Below are 24,106 nucleotides of genomic sequence, written 5' to 3' on the forward strand. Positions count from 1 at the left end.
CAAGACTTTCCTAGGAGTTGTGGGCATTTCCAGGGGTTTCATGACCCTGGTGGTACACGTACGTATACGTATACCCTTACAAGATGGAACACATTTATATTAATCAAGTAACAGAAGGAAAGGATCTGGGTGTTCTGTTCACAGAAAATCTAAAATTTACACATCACATTGAAAATATAACATCAAAAGCAAATAGCATGTTAATTAGGCCTCCTCAAACGTACTTTCAAGCTGAGCTGAGAATGCGCAGTGCAAGTGTGGAGCCCCCAATTAAGGTAGAGTGAACATCAATAGAATAGAAAAAGTCCAAAGAAGAGCCACCAAGATTATCCCATCACTTAAGAACCACCTTTGCGAAGAGCGCCTGAGAATCCCAAGCAGGAGAGAGATCGAGAGGGGACTTCATCGAAGTCTTCAAAGTAATGAGTGACATAGAAAACATTGACAAACACACACTCTTTCAAACCATAAACAACACGAAGTGGCCACTCCAAACAAATATACAAACAGAGATGCGACAAAACACAAACACAACACACCTTTACACACAGAGTTGTAAATACATGGAATGAACTCGCTACCAGAACATAATGTACTTAATGCTACATTCACAGCATCATTCAAGAACAAATATGACAAACACATAACACGTACAGATGAATATGGAGGCAGGCAACATGATCTATGTAGATCATAGGTAAATCCCGTGGATTTTATTGGTAAGTCAATCAAATGTGTGTGTTTGTGTTTAGCCGCCGAATTAAATGTTCAAGATCGAATACCAGGCTGTTCATTTGAGAGTTGGGGGATAGCCTTCACAAATTTATTCTCTTCCAAAACTCGTAGAGGACCCGTTTCACTTCTTCTCAGTCAATATAACCCTCAAACATATTATCCTACAGCGTGTACAACAGTCTGGTGGCGGGCTGAAGGTAGGCCGTGATATACCGGTAGTTGCCAGACTCCTCAGCAGCAGGCCAGCAGCCTGTATAGATGGGGCGTGAGGAGAGGAGGAGGAGGCTGCTGGAAGAAGAAGGCCAGAGCAAACATTCCCAGCCCTTGCACCCCAGTCACTATGGAGAAGGTGGAGCAATGGACACTATGTTGCGAGTGGCTACAGCGTGTTGGCCTCATAGGAAGTGACCACCTGCTAGCCACCAACCAGGCCAAGCTCACCGACCTCTGTAGATTCCTGAGGGATGGCGTGATGCTGTGCAAACTCCTCTATCTCCTCAACAAGAACAGCATTGACCTCCGGAGCATTAACCAGCGGCCGCATAAAGCACAGGTATGTATGTATCTATGTGTATGTGTTTATCTGTGTGTATATGTCTCTATATATGTGTGTGTGTGTGTGTGTGTGTGTGTGTGTGTGTAGTAGTACTCTGTCACTATTGGTATGTGTGTGTGTGTGTTGTATTAGTAGTATGTATAGCAGTAATAGTATATATGTGTGCGTGTAGTAGTAGTAGTTGTCATCTGTCACTGTTGGTATGCTCGTGTTCTTGTCATTGTTGTCACCCGCTATGACAACCCCGCCCCCGTAACTTACATACATACCCGGTCATTCATATTTAGGAAAAGTTGATGAAGTCAGGGAAAGTGGGGCTTCCTAAAACTCTGAATAAGTGAAAAGAGGCCAACTGTATCCTGAGTCACGTTTATGAAAGAAAGGAAAGTGGAAGAAAGACGACCACATCCTGAGTCACATATAGGGAAAGAAGGGAAATTCTAGTAAAGTGTAAAGGAGGCAACCTCATCAGAGTCACAGTTAGGAATAAAAGGGAACATCTAGGGAAGTGGAAAGAAAACAGCCACTTCCTGAGACATGTGGGAAAAGTAAGGAAGGTCCAGGGAGAGTGGAAAGGTGACAACAAACCCCTTAGCCTCAGTCTTGAACTTTTAAGATAATTTGGGTGACTATGCCTCTCTAAGCACCAAATGCCTGTTGTCGTCATGCTTCACAGCACTTTAATCTCAGTAATATAAAGAGGAGATGCCTGAAAAAGGAAGGAAATCATATGCTGCTTCTGTGGATTTAAAAGAAAACATGAAATATAATTGAAGATAGTATGGGGGTACTGAATGCATGTTGGCTGGAAAGCTGTTGAATGGAGGAATAGAACAGTTATTATTATTATTATTATTATTATTATTATTATTATTATTATTATTGAGACCCATGAAAGGACTTCAAAGTAAAATTAGAATAAAAAATTATATAGGCCTAAACAAAGTCCTTTTGATTATCAAATATGAATATGAAAAATAAGAGAAAGTGACAGTAAAGTAAGGAGAGAGAGAAAAAAAAAATCAGGACAAACACATTTGCTAATGAATTAACATGAGGTTTGCTTTAATCCCGACAACAAACCCCATGTCGCATCTCGTCTTACTAAAATCGCACAAGTGATTTTAAACACCGAGAAGGAGACACGACGTGGTGTTAGGATCAGCAGACAGCAACATCACTCTCCGCACAGGTTGGCAGCTGTGAAAAGTTTCATGTGACCGCCCAAGCGATCAGCTGATCAATGTTTACAGTCCTCTTACCTGAACAGTCTGGGGAGTGTGTTGTTTTTCAAGGCCAGGACCAAATCCTTAGAGGTGAATAGTAGGATATATAGGTGGGCCGATGGGGGAAGCAAGGTATGCTGTTGTGTGAAGCGGGGGTCGACGAGACCATAGAACATATGCTACTAGAGTGTAAGACGACCAGAGTCCTGCTTTTAGGTTGGACAGTCCCGCTTTTTTTACGTTTGTCCCTCTTTTTTTAATGTCCCTAAAAGTCCCACTTTATTTACGTCTGTCCCACTTTTATCTAACTGGTATTGAAATGTCCCACTTTTCATGAACTACTGATAATTATACATATTTACAATAATTAATGTTTCTTTAACTGGTAACTTCACACAGGTCGTACTCGTACTGTCCATACTCCATACAGGTCAAGGGAGACATAGTTACACATAGCTATCTTCACCTTGATACAGGTACAGAGTTCGTATGAGACATTGTGCCTATGACTCTACTCACATTAGTAATTAGTATTAGATTTGCATCGCTGGTGGGAAGTGCACTCTTCGTTGCGCGTTGTGTCTGTGTGTGAAAATGTCCCGCTTTTAGCTTCAGCAGATTTGGTCACCTTACTAGAGTGTCCTAGGTATGATAGGGATAGGTGGAGTATGGTAGAAATAATAACACAGGAGTTTGGAAGGGAAGTATAGAATAGGATGCCAGAGGGGAATGTGGCAAGGATGATATAATTATTACGAGGTCTGAGTACACTGCAGACAGGGACCAGAAGAACAATAGAGGGGGTAAAGGAATTCCTGGAGAGAGCCTGGGCAGTGCGCACCGGAAAGGGTGGACTCCTGTAGATGTCCCCGCTTGTGCCTCTATGGGCTCTCACAGCTAAAGCAGCATTCATTTGGATTTTCAGGGTGTTTGCCCTGAGGGAGTAAGCCGTTACAAAGGCTGTAGTTAGGATCGAAAGGGACAACTATCACCCAAACCAACACCAAGACCAAGACCCAAAACTCACATCGGTAAAGGCGCCCGAACACACGCATTTATAAACACTTTAATCTCTTCATTCCGATGATGTACATTATTTTCTATTTGCACAAAAACATATTGATATACTGTATTATCATATTTTTAACAAAACTTTCAATCGCATTTGATTCGTGAATATCACTGGTGTTTCTTGCTGGGGTGGGGTTGGACACACCAACAATTCATTAAGGAAACTGTGGTGTCTCCAGCGAGTTGACAATAACATCACGGCTGAAAGTGGTTTAAAAAGCCAGACGTACGAAAAAACAGCTACATTTGTATTAGCAAATGCAGACACAACGTTTAAAAAAGCGGGCGTTTGGTTAAAAACATTATGACTTCATCTTGCTCTGGTGTGATGTGTATGTAATCACTCTGCTTTAAAGTATCTTGGTACACAGGCAGATATTTTCATCAGTAGGTTTTTAATCAAAGTTTCCAAATTACTATTTATAGAGTAAATTATTTATGCGTTTTCCAGTTCCTCTGCTTGAAAAACATAGGAATCTTCCTTCAAACCTGTGAACAGGAGTTTGAGCTTCACAAAGATGACCTCTTTGAGCCACACATGCTGTTTGAGTCCAGTGACTTCAAGAAGGTGAGACAGTGATATTTTAATGTAATCAAACAACTAGTATTGTTAACAATATAATGCTTTAATTTATTACAGCACTCTATACATATTAATACCTTGAATATAATGAGTTTTCTTACATAACACATTGAAGTTCTCAATCAATTTGCTAAATATATTGTTTATTGACTTTTGCCAGAATATTTAGTTAAAGCAGAAGTATAATCACTTACTTTGTCTGCTTCCCTTGCAGGTACTGCAGACACTGTCCAAACTCAGCAACTGTCACAAGGCTCAGCGGTTACACATTCCGTGAGTACCTTGTGATGATTGCCTCAAGAGTCAGGATTGGGTTAATTAAGATGATAATTCCTTGGTGTCGCAACATCTTAGGCCTTTTTATTTTTATTTTTTATTTTTTTTACAGCAAAGGAGACAGCACAAGGGCACAAAAAAAGGAAACAATAATAAAAAAAAGCCTGCCACTTGCTGGTCCTGTAAAGAATCCAAAGAGGTGGCCGAAAGAGGGGTCAATTACAGGAGGAGAGGTGTCCTGATACCCTCCTCTTGAAAGAGTTCAGGTCGTAGGCAGGAGGAAATACAGATGAAGGAGGATTATTCCAGAGTTTACCAGCTTGAGGGATGAAAGAGTGAAGATGCTGGTTAACTCTTGCATAAGGGGTTTGGACAGTATAGGGATGAGCATGAGTAGAAAGTCGTGTGCAGCAGGGCCGCGGGAGGGGGGGAGGCATGCAGTTAGCAAGTTCAGAAGAGCAGTCAGCATGAAAATATCGATAGAAGATAGAAATAGAGGCAACATGGCGGCGGAATTTAAGAGGTAGAAGACTATCAGTAAGAAGAGGAGAGCTGCTGAGACGAAGAGCCTTAGATTCCACTCTGTCCAGCACAGCTGTGTGAGTGGAGCCCCTCCACATGTGAGATGCATACTTCATACGAGGGCAGACAAGGCCCCTGTATATGGATAGCAACTGTGTGGGGGAGAAGAACTGGCGGAGACGATACAGAATGCCCAACCTCGAGGAAGCTGATTTAGTGAGAGAGGAGATGCAAAGTTTCCAGTTGAGATTTTGAGTTAAGGATAGACCGAGGATGTTTAGTGTTGAAGATGGTGACAGCTGAGTGTTATCGAAGAACAGGGGATAGCTGTTTGGAAGATTGTGTCGAGTTGATAGGTAGAGAAATTGGGCTTTTGAGGCATTGAAGGACACTAGGTTCCTTTTACTCCAATCGGAAATGATAGCAAGGTCTGAGGTTAAGCGTTCTGCAGCCTCCAGTCTGGAGTCTTGTAATTTCTGTTGAGAGGGTCTTCTGTTGAAAAGTTGAATAATGCAGAGTGGAGAGGTAAACAGCACAGATGTATTTAGTAATAAAATGACAATGAAGTCTTATGGCAACATAGAAATGTGTAGTAGATATTAGAATGTAATTTGAAATCATTAGAAAGGCATTGCTGGCATGACCCACCCATATCCATCCACAGCTTTCCCATACTTGCTAGTCATCCACCACCCACCCATGTCCACTCTGATTTAGTTCACAACCCTTCCATATCCACTTCCATCTACAAGCCACCCCATACCCACTCATACCCTTAAGCTACCCATATCCTTTCAGCTTCAATCCACATCCTACCCCTTCTTTAGCCCACAGCCCACCCCATATCTAGTCTTTTGCCCACAACTCATCTTTCACCTGCTATCCACCCACACTGCTTAAAGAACCCCCATAATGTTGTGGCAGTGACATGGCTAACTGATGGGATCTTTCTTCTCCAGGGGCTTCCCAGAGGAGAGGAATCTGGATGGTGACGACAATGATATATACGAAACACTCGAGAGGGACATGGCTAAGTGAATATCCTTATGTTTTGTTCATTTCCCTCACTCCCTCTTTCAGATTGACCCATAGTGTTCGGTAGATTGATCAGTAGGTAGAGTATCTAATGTCGTAGCCACCCTCAACTTGAATCCCAGTCTCTTGTTGTTTGGGCTAGAGATGGTTAAGGGCATTGTATAGATGGAAATTAATGATAGTTTCCTCCTCTGTTTTTTCCTCTTCCTTTATTTTTTCCTCTGATTTATGCTGTCCCATATTGATTATATTTCATAGAGGAAAAATTCACCTGAGGTACAAGTGCATTTGTGATCTAATAACAGGTAATAACTTTTTAACTTTAGTGTATTAGGACTTGATTAAGGGCAGCCAAATACACAGGTGAAGGGATTTGATAATGACTATATTTGTTCATAACAGGAGAGGATTAAGAATAATATCTCTCACTTGTGAAAAGGAATGATTGAAAGTCACTGAAATTGAAGCTATTTAAGGTCTATGAAGGAGAATTAAGTATGAGGTGTGATATAAAAAAAATCCAGGGCTGTTGTTGTTGTGACTAAACAAAGTTGATGTCCACCGTCAGGATCAAGCTGCATCCTTCATGGCTCCCTGTGCTACATGACATAATGAAGTTACAATTGGGACTTGTGTTATACTCAGTTTTGCAACCACTTTTACATGTTCACTTGTTATTCCACTATGGGCCTTAAACTTGAGTCGAGAGCTTGTATCACATTCAATGTCAAACTGAAAATTAGCAGCGAAAGCCTTCAAAATTCTTAGGCAAGCAGTGAAGTAGTGTGCCGGACGTGCTGTTCTCAGGGGCACTTGCACTTAAGGGGAGGCATTGTGGAGGAGACCCGGCATTAAGCGAAGAGGGTGCTGGACATGCTTCAAGAAGGAGACAATCAGAAAGCATTAAATGAGAAACAGAAACACCTCTGAGAGCAGTTTATTACAGCACAAGGTGATTGTTTTGAATGAGATGGTGACAAAAATTTAATCAGATTCTGTTTTTGTATTTTATAGGGGTAGTCCTGGAATTTTTTATTGCACCTCATACATTCTGGAGGTGACCTAAAGCCTCTCCTATACCTGGACTCATGTAGGAAAGAGGGAAGGAAAGGAAAGGATCAGGCAATGTGTACACAGGAAAGCATCCTTATATCCTTCCTATATACATGAAGGATTTTTTCAGATGTCCTGAACTAACCATAAAGCGTTCATGTATCCTTGTGTCAATCATAAAGGCACTCGTTTGCATCCATTATAACCTACTGTATCACCAAGACATACTTGTATAAGTTATAAAGGTGCCCGTCGTGCCTGTGCAAGCTGAAGGCATAGCTGCCTACCTGAGTTCATTAAATGGGCCCTCATGTATGCCAGTATAAACTTGGTGTGTGCAAACCAAGGGCATTCATGTGTCACTGTAAACTAAAGGCCTCCCTTTGTGCCTGTTTAGACTGAGGGCACCTAAGTCAGTCATGTCAGTGTAAACTGTAATACTACTTGTGCTTAGTTGTGTAAATTCCAAAGAGGTTCGTGTGCACCTGTGTCAACATTAACACACCCTTGTGTATGAGTCTAAACTTCATCTTAGTGTGCAGATGATACTCAACCATGAATACTGATTACATTCATGAGAGAAAGCATGCACACAGATGCACATTAGGGTGTGTGCCTGTGTGTGAGAGTGTGTGGGTTTGTGTTGGGTGCGTCCCCAAGGTGTGATCAGTGGTGGAGACGTATGAGGCGGGTGGTGAGTGATGCCAGCATGGCTTTTGTTCATCCTTCCCCCTCACATATGGGTCATAGACAGTTTTAGCCTCAGGTACAGAGTAACACATTCATGGTTCAGTTTATTTACCTTGACTGGCAAAGTAACTGACAGGTTTGTTCACAAGTTTTGGCAGAAGGGTCTTTTGTAAAGTTCCTCTGTCTTGGAGCTTGAAACATTTTTGTTGTTTATTCTGTATAGAACATTTACTTTTACATCCTTGTAAGATAATTCATCTTGCTTGTCACTGCTCAACTCTCCTCTTTTTCCTGGTTGATTTTGGTAGCCTCTGTGCTGTAGCAGAGACATTGTAATTTTTGCCTGTAATTTCCCTAACAATCAGCACCCCTTCCCCTTTGTCAAAGACCCATTGAGAATAATACTATGTAGAAAAGGTCCCCTTATAGCCTTTGAACTGTCTTAGTCAATCCCTTACCCCATACTTGCACTCAGTAAATAGTGCTTTTACTCATGTAGCTGAGTGGTCATTGCAGCTGTTGAAAGAACATTGCAGTAAGGTAAAGATACCACATAGCACAATAATTTGTAATAAAAAGATCATGTGAAAGACTTAATGTAGGAAGGTGATGTATGGGTATTTCCATTTTATAATTTTAATATTTCAAACATTTAACATTTTCCTGAGCTTTTCACACATGTAGTGAGGCACCACCTCTTTGTGAGACCCCCACCACTTTTCCAAACAACCCAAAGTGAACTTGTCCCAGGCCAGCTTTTCTCACTTCAATTTATCCTTTTTTCTTGCACTTCCTCTTTTCCTACTCCTCTTCTTCCTTCTCCATACTTAGTGGCCACTCATGAAAGACAGAAGTCTTTCAGAACTCAGCATTGGCTATCCCTTAAATGATTGGTGTGACCTGATTATTCTATATGCTATGTTCCTAATCATGTCACAAAACATGCCCCACCACCCCTAGTGCACCTCAACCAGGCAAGGATTGCACAAAGAACTGTATTTAACCCTTTCATTGCGCGTGGTGAGGGAGGCGGCGATCCCCCCAAGCGCACTCGGGCAGCCCAACGGGGGGGTCTCTTTTAATCGCTGTATCTCAAAAACTATTCATCATAGCTAAAAAAAAAAAAAAAAAAACCCACCAATGGAAAGAGGAGGCCCAGATCTATAAGATTTGATTATGTATGCCTCTCCTGCGAATGTATAGGCACGCTCAGGGGTGTTGTCTGTGAATACTTATGTCTGTGCGTGCACAATGACCAGCCATATTGAGGCAACTGAGTAGATCTTGATGGGGTGCTGGCAGGGTAGTATTGCCAACTGCAAAATTTACAACTATTTGGTCAAAAAATCAGTCAGGTGGTAGGTGAAGCTATGCAAAAATGGCACAATATTGGACAACAACATCCACCAGTTATTTGTCCATAGGTTTTCCGCACTAGGCTGATATGATTTTCCACCAAATTTAGTGGAAAACCCACTGAATTGGCAATGCTGTGGGGTGAGAAGAGGCTCATAAAATATTGTTGGAACATGCTCATATGTGGGAAATTTAAGTGCAATTGGAGGTCGCAGCGAGCGTTTAGCTTCACCAGCATATGACGCTACCGCTCACTGCGAGCGTTTAGCAATGAAAGGGTTAAAGTATTTCATGTTAGTGAATTTTATGAGGCCAGCCAACCAGCAGGAAAGTCAGGTGATGAGGGAGCTGCTTTACTCATGACAATGAACAAGATGTAGATAGCCACTCCTTGCTCTGACACCCTACTTGTCCTCTCCTCCTCCTTCTCCTCCTCCTCCACATCCTCCAGCCACAATTTGGAAACCCCCAGTACACCCACTATTGCCTCCAACGGGGAAGAGGGGTTCAACTGCATCTCAGAGCACTCCCCCCTGAGCGTGCTTCCCCGGAGGCTACGCAGCTCTGATGAGGCGGTGTACGAGTCCCTCTGTTATGTGACTCTCAAGCCCAAGGAGGTACTAGACCACCCACTAATGAGATGCTTATTTGCCACGTATTATTTGATTTTGATCTAAGTTACTGCTTTGCTTGGTGTCGATGCTCTCACCTCCTTCCCCTGCCTTGATCCTGCTCTTTCTCTCTGTTCCATACATGACTTAAGTTCAAAGAGTATGTAGTTGATGTTCCTTCAGATGAAATGTGCCTCTTTTATTTATCCCATGTACATTTGCTTGTATTGGTCTGTTTTCCCTTCCTCATATTCTTTATTTCCTCTTGTTCAGTATCTCGCTGGCTTCTTGGTTATTTTCATTGAGAATCACAACTGTTTTTTGTGCTTATTTCTCGCTGCGTATGTACATGCTTTCTCAGTGTATATATGTTTATATGTATGTAATATATGTGCATTTATGTGTGTATGTATGTTTGTGTGTTTTCATCGAGCCTCATACACATTCTCTGTTGTTCAGTGCTTATTTCTTGGTTTACATTGGACATTTTAGTGTAGGTGGTAATTCTTAATGTTCTTGTTGCTTTCTCGCCCTCTGTTCTCATTGCATCTTTTGGTTGGATAGACAGTGTCATTTATGAGTAAGTTAGTGCGATGAAATGGACAAGATATTTTCTGTCATAGGGTTGAGAGCAGTTTTATAGCTAGACCATGTATTAAGTATGTTATTCTTGACCTTGAAATGTACTATGTATGGTTAGGTGTCATTAACCTCATACACAGCCCCCTTCAACAGTGAAAGAAGGTAAATACAATGTCCGTGCATTTTAGAAGTATGCCTGTCACCTGACCTGGCAGACATTAATGACAAAATACAATATCTCCCGCCCCCCCCCCCCCCCGGGGGTGGGGTTTTTTTTTTTTTTTTTTTTTTTTTTCCAGTATGCCCCAATGCAGTTTTCTGGTCATCAGCCATAATAGTGACATCAGGGCCTCCTGCTCATACCAAAGTCACACACTCAATATTGTAGCTCTTACTGAGAGTGGATATGCTTCTTTTTGATTAGCAGCTCCACCTCCCTGAGCCATAAGCTGCACATTTTCCAGTTGTTTTAAGCATAGCCTAATTGTTGGAGGACAGCTTTTTTGGGGTTGTTTTCATTACTAATGTAAGGTTTAAGGAGGTGTGGCAGGCTGGTGACACAAAATGTTTATATTTTGACTGGCAGCTACTCTTAGGTAGTGGCACTCTTCCAGTTGGTATGTTATAACACTACAAGTGATAATGTTTTGATGCTAAGTATTTGGACTTTACAAGGAAGGTTAGATAACTCCCTCCATACATAAAGGTCATTCATGTATCAGTTCCTTGCATGCTTTCTTTACTTTATTTGTTTTGCTTGTGCATTCATCCATCCATGGTAGAAGAAAATATTGGGCCATTAAGCTAAACAGTATTTATAGCATAAAAAATGTGAATGTTTACCACAAGCTTTAATTAGTAATTGAAAGGTTTATTTTTCATTGGGAGTCAACAAGGAAATACAATTATATCCTGTGTTTTCTTTCCTGTAACTTTTGCTTCTTCAAGGGGAGACTTCCATTGTACTACCCTTGTTAGATTGATACTTCTTTTTCCACATCTATTTTCTTTATAGAAAATGTTTTTTCTAACATCCATATATACTCCTTGGCTTGTCATTATCATAATAGATCTATCATAAGGTCCAAGATCTTCTAGCATGTGATGGTGTAGTATCTTGTCAGTGCAGGTGGATGTAGTGGCAGATATTTATGTTTTGTTTTGACGTGCAGTGGCCCGGCAGGGGACCCCACCCTCATCAGCATGCGGACACAGGAGTCACCTGACGACTACCTCTTAAGAGACAACAGGATATATGCAGAGCTCAAATTGTGTAGTCGCAGACAGGTGGGTGCAGGTGATAATGGTGATGGCTTGGGGAATGTAAGATAATGCATAGCAAGAGTGTGTGATGAGTAACGTTAAGGGTCAATTTTGAGAGGGTGAATGAGAGCTCAGAACAGTCAGTGCCTTGAGAAACTGCTTTGGAAGGATAAAAGAAATGCTTGGGAATGTGAGAGAAAAGAAAGGTGTGAATGTTGTGATCGTGGTGAGTGAAGTATTGCATTACATCCAATGGCCAAACATCATGGAAAGACATGGGCAAAGTAACACTGGCTGCTGCCCGGAGACAACCCTTACGCACAGTCTCCATCAGACTAAGACAGGTAACCCTCCTCAGCACCTTAGTATTGGAGGAGTTATGATGCTGCATGAAATGTTCTCTGTTCTGTTAAGACATCATGATCACAGGCATGTTTAGTTTATTTTCTGTGTTTCACAGCCATCTGCTGCATGATCTTATTTGTTGTGCATGACTGTGGGTGGCTGTCTCTCCACTTTCTTGTATTTGTTAATACAAGGTAATGCTTCATTCTGTTAGACTGGAATTAAAATTATGAAAAATAGGTGGCAGTACAGAGCACATAAATCAACATTATTATGTATCCATGAACCACCAAGTATGGACAGTGCTCCCGCCACATTTTGACAAGGTTGTGATATTCCTTACAATGGCCAAGTTCTAACGCACATGACTAACAAGAGTGAAGCCTTGCCACCACAAGCTCTAATTACCTGTTGCATGTTGCATGTTTGTACATCTATGTGGGTGTTGGAAAGGGGCGACAGGGGAGCAGAACAAAAGCGGTGATGTGGAATGGAGGCGTCCAGTCAAGAATGGTGTCACCTCTAACCCTAACTCCCTTCTGCATGCTCTTTTTAGCTGGAGGAAGAGAACATTTATGAAGAAGTTGAACACATATATGATGCTTTCGAGATACCTGTAGTAAGTTATTATCCAGCTCCTTGTCCATCATGCTTTTCCTCATAACCTGCACAGCCTGTCATTCCCTGGAGCACAAATATAGAGCATACTCTGCTTCAGTGTGTTGAGCCTGCCATGCATGCTGTTGTGTTGGCAGTCACAAGTTTAGGACAGCTGACAACACAGCAAACCTGTACATTTAATCAAACACAAATACAGAGTAACAAACACAAATATAGAGCATACTCTGCTTCAGTGTGTTGAGCCTGTCATGCATGCTGTTGTGTTGGCAGTCACAAGTTTAGGACAGCTAACAACACAGCAGACCTGTACATTTAATCAAACACAAGTGACCTCCACAACCATACAATGGCTGCTGCTGTCTTTAGTGCCACACACCTTTCAGTTCTTTCTTGACCCTCTTTCTTCAGGTACAAATGTGCATTGTTTTATGACTGACACTCCACCATATTATTTTTTTAAAGTTTCTAGCTCACAGCCAAAGAATGGCATTAGGAAAGGCTTAATCCAGTCATGAAGTGTTGCTTTCAGTTGAGGCTTATTCATAACCTTTGCTCTTTGTAAAGCCTTTGTCTAATACACGCAGCTTGGTTCACTGCTTTCGTCAAATGAGACATTTTTAGTTGCTTTATGAATTTTAAAAATTAAACTGATTCCTATGAACTTATGAAAAGAATATTTGGCTTCATAAATGAGCATCTTTTTCTGGTTTAGATTGCCAGTGCTAAGTGATCATTCATCCTGGCGGGAATGCCCTCAAATCATATTTTATTGATCAGATAAGGAAATGTATTCCAGTTAATTCATCATCAGTTAGCAGAAACCCTAAACCAAGCATAACAGTCATTCAAGTTCAATACTATCTTTGACGAACCTCAAGTGAACACAGTCAGGCCCAAGGCATTCTAAAGCTCACCATCACACCGGACAAAACAATAAGAAGTAGACGTCCTGAACCTCCATGCACTTGACAGGATGCAGCCGTGCCTCGTGTGGAGGCTCCCGACCTCACCAGGAAGCGGGACCTCTGCCTCCAGGAGATCGTGGAAACTGAGAACAATTATGTGACAGCTCTCAACATGCTCTGCACAAAGTTCCTCGAGCCGCTCAAAAAGAAACTCCATGAGGAACAAATAAAAAAAATCTTTGGGTGCATACCAGTGAGTCTTATACTCTCTTGTTCCTCTTCTGTCTTTGTCTTTTTATATGGTATGTCCTTTACATGCAGAGGGAAAATGATGATACAAGTATGAATAAAGGAAGTTGGTTATATGAAAATGAACATCAGTCAACTGGAAACCTTTGACAAGTTCATTTCCACTTTTTCCTTTTTTGTGACTTTCGACTTCTTCAGGAGTTGGCAAGGATCCACCAAGCTCTGCACCGGGACCTGAAGGACGCCCAGAACAACACCTCAGGGAAGACAATCTCCGAGGTCTTCCTGGAGAACCAAGAGCAGCTCATCATCTATGGGGAGTATTGTGCCAACCTGGCGGCGGCGCAGCAGGAGGTGGAGGACGTCATGAACAACAATGAGGAAGTCAGAAACCTCATCCAGGTGGGTCAAGGGGCTCAAGGTTCTGCTGGCTGGTGGTTTAGTCAGTAGTTTCTGTCTCCTGGTTGATGAATGGTGTGTGTGTGTGTTAATCATGTTTTTGGAGGGTCTAACTTTTTGTATTCATCAGCACCCATATATAAGTAGATGAGTGTTTTCTTTCTCTGTGACTATCAAGAATACTATTTATCTACTTTTGTGTTTGTTATGCAGTTACTAAACCAGCAAAGCTTCTCACCACTTTTTCTCCACGTCACACCTGTGTTTGTGACTCAGGAGTGCCAGAGTGAAGTGAGTGATGGCCGTCACCAGCTGCGAGGGTACCTGGTGGTGCCAGTCCAGCGCATCCTCAAGTACCACCTTCTCCTTCAAGAGCTGGTCCGTCACACTCAGGCTGTAAGTGTTCAGTTTTAGCAGAGGAGAAAATGTGTGTGTGTGTGTGTGTGTGATTGCATTATGAACCACAGATTTTATTGTACAGCCACTCACAATGTGATTCCTACATATCTCCAACCCTCTTCAGTGTTTCCCTAATGATTTTATCTCCATCAGCAGCCTCACAGTGAACTTGGGGACCTGAAACGTGCCCATGAGTCCATGAAGGACCTTGCAGAGTATATAAATGAGGTGAAGAGGGACAAAGAGATGCTACAAATCATTCGGGACCTTCGGGTAAGTGTTTAACTAAGTTTGCCCACACATCAAGAAAACAGTATTGGCTGGGAATGATGATGCTCAAATTTGTATCATTAAGTATAGGATTAGGTTAAACAACTGGAAGGTATTTTGAACTGACTGACAATGTTGCTGTTCCAGAACAGCATAATGGAAATGCCAAGTGATATCAATGACTGGCAGGAGCTTGGCAAGCTGAGGCATGATGGAGAGACAAAGATTGAGTGTCACCCAGAGCCAATAAGGAAAAGGTGAGTGTCTACAGGATCAGAGGAGGAGGGGAGGTGGTGATGGTGTAAAGTGCTCTGTATGGAGCAGTGTTTCAGGGAGACATGATCCTCAGTTTTACAGGTTGGCTTGTGACTCCTTGCTCAGTATCTAAGAGAATAAATGAAGTAAGGAGGCATGGAGAAGGCATCATTGGTAAATCCCTCCATATTTATTCTGGGTTTCTTCAACAGATATGTGTTTGTGTTTGACAAGGTGATGGTGATATGCAGCAAACAGACAAGGGTAAGTCCAAGCTCCCCGCACTCAAGGCTTTCATTTGCTTCCAAATGGCCGTTAGTTGCCATAGTCGTGAATTGCATATACAAAATCTATTTCTCAATGGATATTATCAATAGTCTGACCATTCTCTAAATATTGCAGTGAGTGCTTCTAACTTCCTTTCCTTACAGCTGATTCACATTTACATTGTAGCTAATACTAACTAAACTAACCTTGCAACAGAGTATTGTTGAGTATTTTCTGTCATGGAGAATAAAAGCCAGTAATTGTGTTCTGATAGCAGTGGATCATGCAGGGATTTTGTAATACTCTGAAGCATCACAACATCAAACATTTTTCTAGATCTAGATATTATCAGGAAGTGCTTCAAGTTTAATCAACCGACACTTTCCTTGACAGAGATTATCCGACCTGTTCCTGGGTCATAATGGCAATAGGTGGTCATGGGGTGAGGTGTCACTGGAGGTACTTACTTGACTGGCTGGCTGGCAGTGGTGATGGTGGTGGTGGTAGTGGTGTTGTATGTAGTATGCTACTCTGTGGGGCCATCCCTCTTACAGATCACTCATTGTTAATTATGTAGAAGACTTGTGGGTTTATTGTTTTGTCCACTGATTCAAAGAGGGTCTAAACAACCTCCCTCTGCCATCCATCACTCATAGTTTATTTATGTGGTACAAAAGACTTACAGGATTATTGTTGTGTCCACTGACTCCTAGGTGTTGGTTAACTGTGTGCACACTTACTGGCAATCTTGTCCATCAAATATTTGTACATCCATCTCACTGTAGTGTCCTTAACTTCTTAGATGAGGCACAATGTCACAGTCACCATTCTGTTTTTATTCATTAGGAACAAAAACAAATATACATGTACTTTTTTGCACCATCTGACATCACTGTAAGAGTAATTAATGCTTTCTTAATTCCTTTTTCCTTCACTTTCCTGCTTCCATGGTAATGCCTCGGTACTGCACAGATTATGGAAAGGCTGCTTGGGGTAACTAGATCACGCTTGGTCTTTGTTATTACTGGTATCTGTGATTACCCTTTTGTTTGTGGAGTTTCTTACAAATGCCTGAAACTACAACATGAGCCATTCTTTGTAGGTTCAGGCCACAACAAAGGACATCATGTTATAGTATGAGTTGATGTGAAGCTGGTTTTTTAGCCATTGCTGGATGAAATTCCTCACTAATTTTATGTGATTTTATTAATGTGGAATCCATTGGTTTAATACTTTCTGCCTGCTATTAGATTTGAATATTCACAAGACAAATACTATAAATACATGTTGGTAATTAGGTAGTTTAGATATTCTGTCATGTGAATAAGTTGCATGTTACAGTGATCAGCAAATATTTTGTATATTCAAGTATTCTAATGAAAAGTCAAATATAAAGTAAATCGTCATAACTAAGTCACCTGTAATGTTACATTTTGTCTGACTACCAGTTTTGTAATATGAGACTCTTGCATCTCTGAGTCTCTTGAGGACTCTTTTTGGGTTCTTTCTTATGTGAGTCTCATACAACAGGACGAAAAATACTTCTACAAGGACTCCGTGAGGCTGGAGAACTGTCGTGTTGAGAATTCTGGTGGGTCGGGGATGGGCAGCAGCACTCGAGGGCGTCAGAACAGCTTCTACCTGGTGGTGGATGTCAACAAGAAGGCGTACACTATCATCACCAAAGACAGCGACTCTAAGGAGAAGTGGATGAAGAGTATCAGCGATGCAATGTGAGTTGAGGCCATCAAGAAGGATAATGGGTCAGGTTCCTCGGGATGCTATTTATTTTAACTTAACAGGAGTGATATCAGACAAAACACTGGACATGAAAACCTCTCACCTTACATCAGCTCTGAGCTAGTCTGGGCAGCCAGGCTTCCCTGCTTGAGAGGCCCTGTGACTCTTAATGTGCCTGTCATTACAGAGAATACCTCAACCCCTCTAAGAACCAGGAGATGGGACACTCATTTGCCATCACCACCTTCTCCAGGCCCAACACTCGTTGTGAGATGTGCAACAAGCTGCTCAAAGGAACCATCTTTCAGGTAATTCAAGTAGACCACAACATATGTGTGCTTGTATTGATTGCACTTGATTTTCAACTTGGGATGCATGGAAATACCAAGCAAAGTATGGGTTAGCTTTGTGCAGGTAATCATATTTCTTTCTATATCTCTGATGTCATGTTCCCTCAAGGGGGTGGTCATGGCAGAAGCTTCCCTGTTCCTTCACTTCATAACATACCCTTGCGTTTCTAAAGCCCCTTGTTCATTCCCCACATTTTCTTTCAGTTATTTCCACCATCCTGTCATTTAAAGCCTTTCACACCATACATGTCACACTGAGTAAGCTTATTCCCTTTGTTGTTACAACAACCCCTACTTCCTTTTCCTTTGTTTAGCAGCACAGTGATGGCCTTTCTCCAGTCTTGTGGAGCATCACCCCACTGCCATGCTAGATTACATATCATCAAACAACTACACCTCTTTTTTTTCAGCATTCCTGATGTTATGCTGACAATGTCAGGCTCCTTTGCCACTTTTAGCTCCTTTACTGCCTTCTCTACCTCGCTCCTCTCCCCTTCCTCTGTGGATATAATTGAAAAGGTGGGTGCATACACTATAGCCGGCATGGCTGTGGTGCTCATCTCTGTTCCATTGTCCCATTGAGCCTGTGGTGGTAAGAACCAGTTACCCCGGGACATGGGCCAATGTGAATTCCGGGATTGCCACAGTTTACCTCCCCCAGGTTTTCCCACGTACCCATTTATCAAGCAGCCTGAAAGGGAGGATGAACAGCTGGGTGATCTGGGCCGGGATTCAAACCCAGTCCCGTGGAGTAGTAACCAGGCACACTCACCACTAGACCACGGAGGTGTATGTGCTGTATTAACTTTAAGAGATAAAATACTTTAGATCTCTCTATAGTCACAGAATTTTGTTTTTTTTCAGTTTGATTGTGTAACATGATATTTGAAATTTTCTACACCAGCCATGTTGCTAACCATATAGTCTTTTTTTAATAAGAGCATAAGAACATAAAGTGTCTGCAAGAGGCAGGTTGGCCTATACAAGACAGCTCCTGTGAGCCTAACCCCACCTATCCTCACTATCTCTACTATCTTCTACTCTTCCTTTACACCACTGAAGATGGTGGCAGTGTCCACCGAAACTGTTTGGTTAAAAACATAACTATCGTCTGCCAGTGTGGGTTTTTATTTATACATCAAGAAATCACGTCACTGTGATTAGCCACTCTATCCTCACTATCCATGAATTTATCCAACCTATTCTTGAATGGTATTGGCACCCACGACATGACTGCCAAACCTGTTCCACTCATCCACCACCCTATTGGTAAACCAATTATTGCCTATGTCTTTGTTGGATCTGAATTTATCTAGCTTAAAACCATTGATATGTGTCCTGCCTGGCTCTTTTACAACCAAAACCCTATTGACATCCCCTTTATTAAAGCCCTTCATCCATTTATAAACCTCGATCAAGTCACCTCGTAACCTTCGCCTTTCTTGAGAGTGTAGTTTTAAATGCTTCAGTCTATCTTTATAAGGCAAGTTTCTCACCCCTTGACTCATTTTGGTCATTCTCCTCTGTACAGATTTCTAACATCTTGATATTCATTCTGTATTAGGGTGACCAGAACTGAACCACATAATTGAGATAAGGTCTAACTAGTGCTAAGTAGAGTTTAAGGATGACTGTAGTAGTGATATGTAGTGATATGTAATATGTACTGAGAAGTCTCCTGTTTATTTTGGAAAGTTCTAGCTTTTTTATATATACGTCATGTACATGCTTTGTCTCACAGTGCATCAGCTGCACAGGAAATGTCACATCCTGTTCGGCACAGCGTCTTAACTCTGATAAACAGTGTGTCCACGAGTTCTTGACGAGGAGGTGCCATGTCCCTTTCTCTGCCACTTTGATATTTTGTTAAAATTTTTGAACTCAACGAACCATGGCTGGGTGTGGCGAACCTCTTCCATTCTCAGAACTATTAAAAAGAAGCCAGTCATGTAACAGCCGAACCGGACTCATTGCCAGCTCTCCACAACGATTTCCACAACAAGTGATAAGCTCTAATCCGAGGCGGATGCCTCGGCCCCTGTCATCCCCTCCCCTACCTGCTTCCTGCCTGCCACTCACTCCCCTGAAGGAACTGAACCAGGATCAGGAGGGGCTCATGTGCAGAGTGCAAGGAGGTATCACAAAGCTGAAGGAGAGGTGCCAGAGTGCACTGAAGAGCCTCATCTACGGGGACGTGGACAAGAACCACGAGGAAACTGAGAAAGTCTGTGATTGTGATGAAACAGAGAACTTGCTCACCATTGTAGAGGAAGAAGAGAACCTGCCCCTCCTTGGGAACCTACAGGACACAATGGAGGGTGTGCAGCTCAGACCAAGACCCCTGGGGGTACATAGCAAGGAGTGGGCCAGGAGAATAACAGATTACCAGTTCCTCTCAGGCAAGGATGGGGAAATCCCTAGAAGATCAACACGAGTCAGCACAGTAGCCAAGAGGAAGAATCGCCGAGCCACTGTGATGGTTCCTCAAGTCACTAGCAGACCCAGCAACCCAGTATGTAGTTGCTTCTTTTCTCTTTGTCATAGGATGCAAGGGTGTTATGTGTCTCCCTAGGCAACCTGGTTCTGGCCAACTACATAGCATCTTTACAGAAAGCACTTTGTGTTTGCAGGGATACAAGTGCTCAAAGTGTGAGTTGGTGATGCACAGGAACTGCCTTAATGGGGTGCAGCGCTGTGAAGGACGGGCCCGGCACGAGTCACCCATCCCCGCACACCCGCCGCAGGTTATCAGGAGACCCAGCGATCCGGTAGGTGGAGTTCATCCATTGTTGTTCACTGAACTGTTTTCATTAAAGCTAAATCATTAGAACTTAGATCATTGTGGAAATTGGTTGTGCAGGGTCGCTCTACAACAAAAGCCCATCAATCTGATCAGCAGCAGACCCATACTTGTTGGAATTAGGAATTTTTCAAACTATCGGATGGTACCCCAAATTTCTGTTAATGTGTACATACATTGGTGTTAGTGGTACCAAACATTAATGCATTATCTATTTTATTCCATCTATCAATAATTTTCAGTGTGTTAGCTGTGTCAGGATTACAGATTTGTAACTTATTATATTTGTACACAGATCCCTACTGTGTGATATAATGGTTAGCTCTCACCCTTGCATCCTTCCTGCTGTAACATGGAACACTTAAGGTTCCCGTCTGCCCCTTACCCTTGCATCCTTCCCTCCCTGGCTGTAACATGGAACACTTAAGGTTCCCCTCTGCCCCTTACCCTTGCATCCTTCCCTCCCTGGCTGTAACATGGAACACTTCAGGTTCCCCTCTGCCCCTTACCCTTGCATCCTTCCCTCCCTGGCTGTAACATGGAACACTTAAGGTTCCCCTCTGCCCCTTACCCTTGCATCCTTCCATCCCTGGCTGTAACATGGAACACTTAAGGTTCCCGTCTGCCCCTTACCCTTGCATCCTTCCCTCCCTGGCTGTAACATGGAACACTTAAGGTTCCCCTCTGACCCTTACCCTTGCATCCTTCCCTCCCTGGCTGTAACATGGAACACTTAAGGTTCCCCTCTGCCCCTTACCCTTGCATCCTTCCCTCCCTGGCTGTAACATGGAACACTTAAGGTTCCCCTCTGCCCCTTACCCTTGCATCCTTCCATCCCTGGCTGTAACATAAGAACAACATAAGAACATAAGAACGCAGGAGTCTGCAAGAGGCCAGTAGGCCTGTACGAGGCAGCTCCTTTGACCCTAAGACCCTAAGGTTCCCCTCTGCCCCTTACCCTTGCATCCTTCCCTCCCTGGCTGTAACATGGAACACTTAAGGTTCCCCTCTGCCCCTTACCCTTGCATCCTTCCTGCTGTAACATGGAACACTTAAGGTTCCCCTCTGCCCCTTATCCTTGCATCCTTCCCTCCCTGGCTGTAACATGGAACACTTAAGGTTCCCCGCTGCCCCTTACCCTTGCATCCTTCCCTCCCTGGCTGTAACATGGAACACTTAAGGTTCCCCGCTTCCCCTTACCCTTGCATCCTTCCCTCCCTGGCTGTAACATGGAACACTTAAGGTTCCCCTCTGCCCCTTACCCTTGCATCCTTCCCTCCCTGGGTATAACATGGAACACTTAACTCTTTCAATATGGTGACGCAGACGTCGGCGTCACAGTATGGAAAGGGTTAAGAGGAAATGGAAGAGGATTAATCCTCTTCTAAACCTCTTAATCCTCTTCCATTTCCTCTTAAGAGGTTTAGAAGAGGATTCATCCTCTTCCATTTCCTCTCAACCCTTTCCATACTGTGACGCCAACGTCTGTGTCACGTATTGAAAAGGTTAACCTTACCCTCTGCCCCTTACCCTTGCAGCTGTCCATTCCTTCCTTGAATAGAAAACATGCTGTCACGCCTGCAACATTTGGTCTCTGGCTTTACCACACTCCTCCCTTGCAGTACCCAGGCTATGGCAACCTGCAGCTCCAGCAGTATGCCTGGTGGGTGGAGGAGATGACGAGGGAGAGAGCCTCAGACCACCTGCTTCATCAGCCGCAGGGAACGTTCCTCATCCGCTGGTCTGACCGACACCAAAAACTTGTTCTCTCCCTCAAGTAAGTTTGTATATATAGATATTTTTTTCTCTCTCTCTCTCTCTCTCTCTCTCTCTCTCTCTCTCTCTCTCTCTCTCTCTCTCTCTCTCTCCTCTCTCATCTCTCTCTCTGACCGACACCAAAAACTTGTTCTCTCTCTCTCTCTCTCTCTCTCTCTCTCTCTCTTTTTTCTACAATAAGGCCTTCAGCCTCAACAACCGCCTGCAGACTCTCTGCGGAGAGCTTGACGTCGAATTCTTTAACGCCTGGAACGATTTCTACGGCCAGAGTAGACTTTTCCAAAGGGACGGCATACACCTGTCCCCCATCGGGCAGCCAGATTTGGAAGGCTCCTCAACAACGCCGCACGTAACGCCCTAACAACAAAACACGACTCTCAGCCACGTCCTTCCATCCCGCCCGTGTAAATAGACACCTCACACCGCAACAGACTCGTAACATTGAACCCTCCAGTACCTTTATTACCAAGCTTCAAGATAACCTAAGAGTCCTTAGTTTCAATGCGCGTAGCCTAAGAAACAAATTTGATGAACTGCGATGTCTTGCTCTGACAGAAAACTTTGACGTAATTGCTATAACCGAAACATTTATCGACACCACTAATATTGATTTAAGTTCCGAATATAACATAGATGGCTACAGATTCTTCAACAATGATCGTGTAAACTGTAGAGGGGTGGTGTCGCCTTTTTGTCAAAAAGCTACTTGCAACCTACTGACAAAACACCAAGAAACAGTAACGTTGAACATTTGTGCGTGCGAGTAAACATTGCAAAAGTCAATTTAAATATATCTGTCACTTACAGGCCTCCGGGCAATCACTTGATGGCGATCTTGAAATGTACAGCGTCTTAAGGCAGTCACTTAATAACAGCGACTCACTGATACTAGGAGACTTTAACCTCCCCATATCGACTGGGCGACACTGTCGGGTACAGAAGGTGAGTCCCATAGAATGATCAAATTTCTAGAGGAAAATTATCTAAGCCAAATGGTTTCTGAACCAACTCGACAAAATAACATACTTGACCTTGTTATAGCGACCCAAGATAACCTAGTCAGTAATGTCACGGTAGGAGAACACCTCGGTTCCTGCGATCATAAACTAGTGCGTTGACATTAGAGCTCAAACATCGGTGACTGAAAATAAAGTTAAGGTGCCCAATTTCAAAAGAGCCAACTTCAGAAATCCGACGAAAACTAATAGATATGCAACTATCAGATGACGGCAATGCAGAGGACGCCTGGCTAAACTTTTAAAAATCACTTACTCACTCAGCAGGACACATTTGTCCCTTGTGCGAAGCGAATTAACACTAATAAAGTCCACCTTGGTTTAATAGCGAAATTAAACACTCAGTCAAGGAGAGAAAATTGTCTTACAGGTTAAAGAAAGACCAAAGCACGCCGAAAACATTAGACTTTGCAATGATGCAAGGCGACGAGTAAAAAGATTAGTGCATCAGGCAAAGCGTAGATATGAAGTAAATATTGCAGCCAACTGTAAAATAATCCGAAATCCTTCTTCAGTTACATAAACAACAGAAAGGCGATCAGAAGTGGAATTGGACCTTTAATAAACAGCGACGGTGCACTAGTGACTGACAGCCAACACGTTGCAAACCTATTAAATAATTACTTTTCCTCGGTGTTTAATAATAACAGTCCTCCCACCACCACCACCAACACCAGTACTAATGTAAATCCCGAGCATGCATTGTCTAACTTTGAAATAAAACCCGATGAAGTCCTTAAAGCCCTCAAATCACTTAAAACAAATAAAAGTCCTGGACCTGATAAAGTATATCCAACTCTGCTGAAAGAAACAAAGAGCGAAATACTCTCCTCCCTCACAACCGTATTCAATATGTCCTTGCGACAAGGCATTGTCCCTTCAGATTGGAAAAAGGCTAACGTGACACCGATTTTTAAGAAAGGAGACCAAAAAGTACCAGGTAATTACAGGCCCATTAGTCTAACTTCGGTTGTAGGTAAGCTACTTGAGGGCATAATTAGAGACAAAATTGTGAGTTACCTTGAAAGCCACTCATTAATTGGGGACTCACAACATGGCTTCCGAAACAAAAGATCCTGCCTATCAAATCTATTAACCTTTTATAACGACCTCTTCACTGTTTATGACGTAACCAAATCACTGGACGTAGTCTAT

General features: G+C 42.7%; 1 protein-coding gene and 2 long non-coding RNA genes across 15 annotated transcripts in view; 2 read left to right on the forward strand and 1 right to left on the reverse strand.

The window, feature by feature from the left end:
• Window positions 1-19,612, reverse strand: part of LOC127006800 (uncharacterized) — a 37,888-nt gene extending 18,276 nt beyond the window's left edge. Inside the window, exon 1 of the long non-coding RNA XR_007759765.1 lies at window positions 18,012-19,612. This is a non-coding gene — a long non-coding RNA (uncharacterized LOC127006800). The remainder of the gene's footprint in view (window positions 1-18,011) is intronic.
• Window positions 1-24,106, forward strand: part of LOC127006795 (protein vav-like) — a 59,746-nt gene that overhangs the window by 30,523 nt on the left and 5,117 nt on the right. Inside the window, exons 1-17 of one of the 12 annotated variants that reach the window (XM_050877122.1) lie at window positions 927-1,288; window positions 4,040-4,156; window positions 4,386-4,444; window positions 5,929-6,003; window positions 11,469-11,583; window positions 12,461-12,523; window positions 13,498-13,683; window positions 13,878-14,081; window positions 14,355-14,474; window positions 14,631-14,750; window positions 14,895-15,004; window positions 15,215-15,266; window positions 15,663-15,728; window positions 16,800-17,002; window positions 17,197-17,317; window positions 19,990-20,127; window positions 21,782-21,936. The exons of 1 other annotated variant lie outside the window; for it this stretch is intronic. In XM_050877122.1, the coding sequence (XP_050733079.1) occupies window positions 1,076-1,288; window positions 4,040-4,156; window positions 4,386-4,444; window positions 5,929-6,003; window positions 11,469-11,583; window positions 12,461-12,523; window positions 13,498-13,683; window positions 13,878-14,081; window positions 14,355-14,474; window positions 14,631-14,750; window positions 14,895-15,004; window positions 15,215-15,266; window positions 15,663-15,728; window positions 16,800-17,002; window positions 17,197-17,317; window positions 19,990-20,127; window positions 21,782-21,936 (2,117 nt within the window). In that variant the 5' untranslated portion in view covers window positions 927-1,075. Of the gene's footprint in view, window positions 1-926; window positions 1,289-4,039; window positions 4,157-4,385; window positions 4,445-5,928; window positions 6,004-9,554; window positions 9,721-11,468; window positions 11,584-12,460; window positions 12,524-13,497; window positions 13,684-13,877; window positions 14,082-14,354; window positions 14,475-14,630; window positions 14,751-14,894; window positions 15,005-15,214; window positions 15,267-15,662; window positions 15,729-16,241; window positions 16,263-16,799; window positions 17,003-17,196; window positions 17,318-19,989; window positions 20,128-21,781; window positions 21,937-24,106 lie in introns of those variants that run through there. 10 more of the 12 variants (XM_050877134.1, XM_050877123.1, XM_050877129.1 and 7 more) reach the window with 10 other exon arrangements.
• Window positions 20,139-21,475, forward strand: LOC127006799 (uncharacterized). Of its 2 annotated transcripts, none has more exons than XR_007759763.1 (3): window positions 20,139-20,587; window positions 20,650-20,959; window positions 21,099-21,475. It is a non-coding gene; the product is annotated as an uncharacterized LOC127006799 (long non-coding RNA). The 2 variants fall into 2 exon arrangements; XR_007759764.1 differs by having other exon boundaries at window positions 20,774-20,959.

This window comes from Eriocheir sinensis, chromosome 33 (genome assembly GCF_024679095.1).
Source record: "Eriocheir sinensis breed Jianghai 21 chromosome 33, ASM2467909v1, whole genome shotgun sequence".
In the NCBI taxonomy this organism is placed as follows: domain Eukaryota; kingdom Metazoa; phylum Arthropoda; class Malacostraca; order Decapoda; family Varunidae; genus Eriocheir; species Eriocheir sinensis.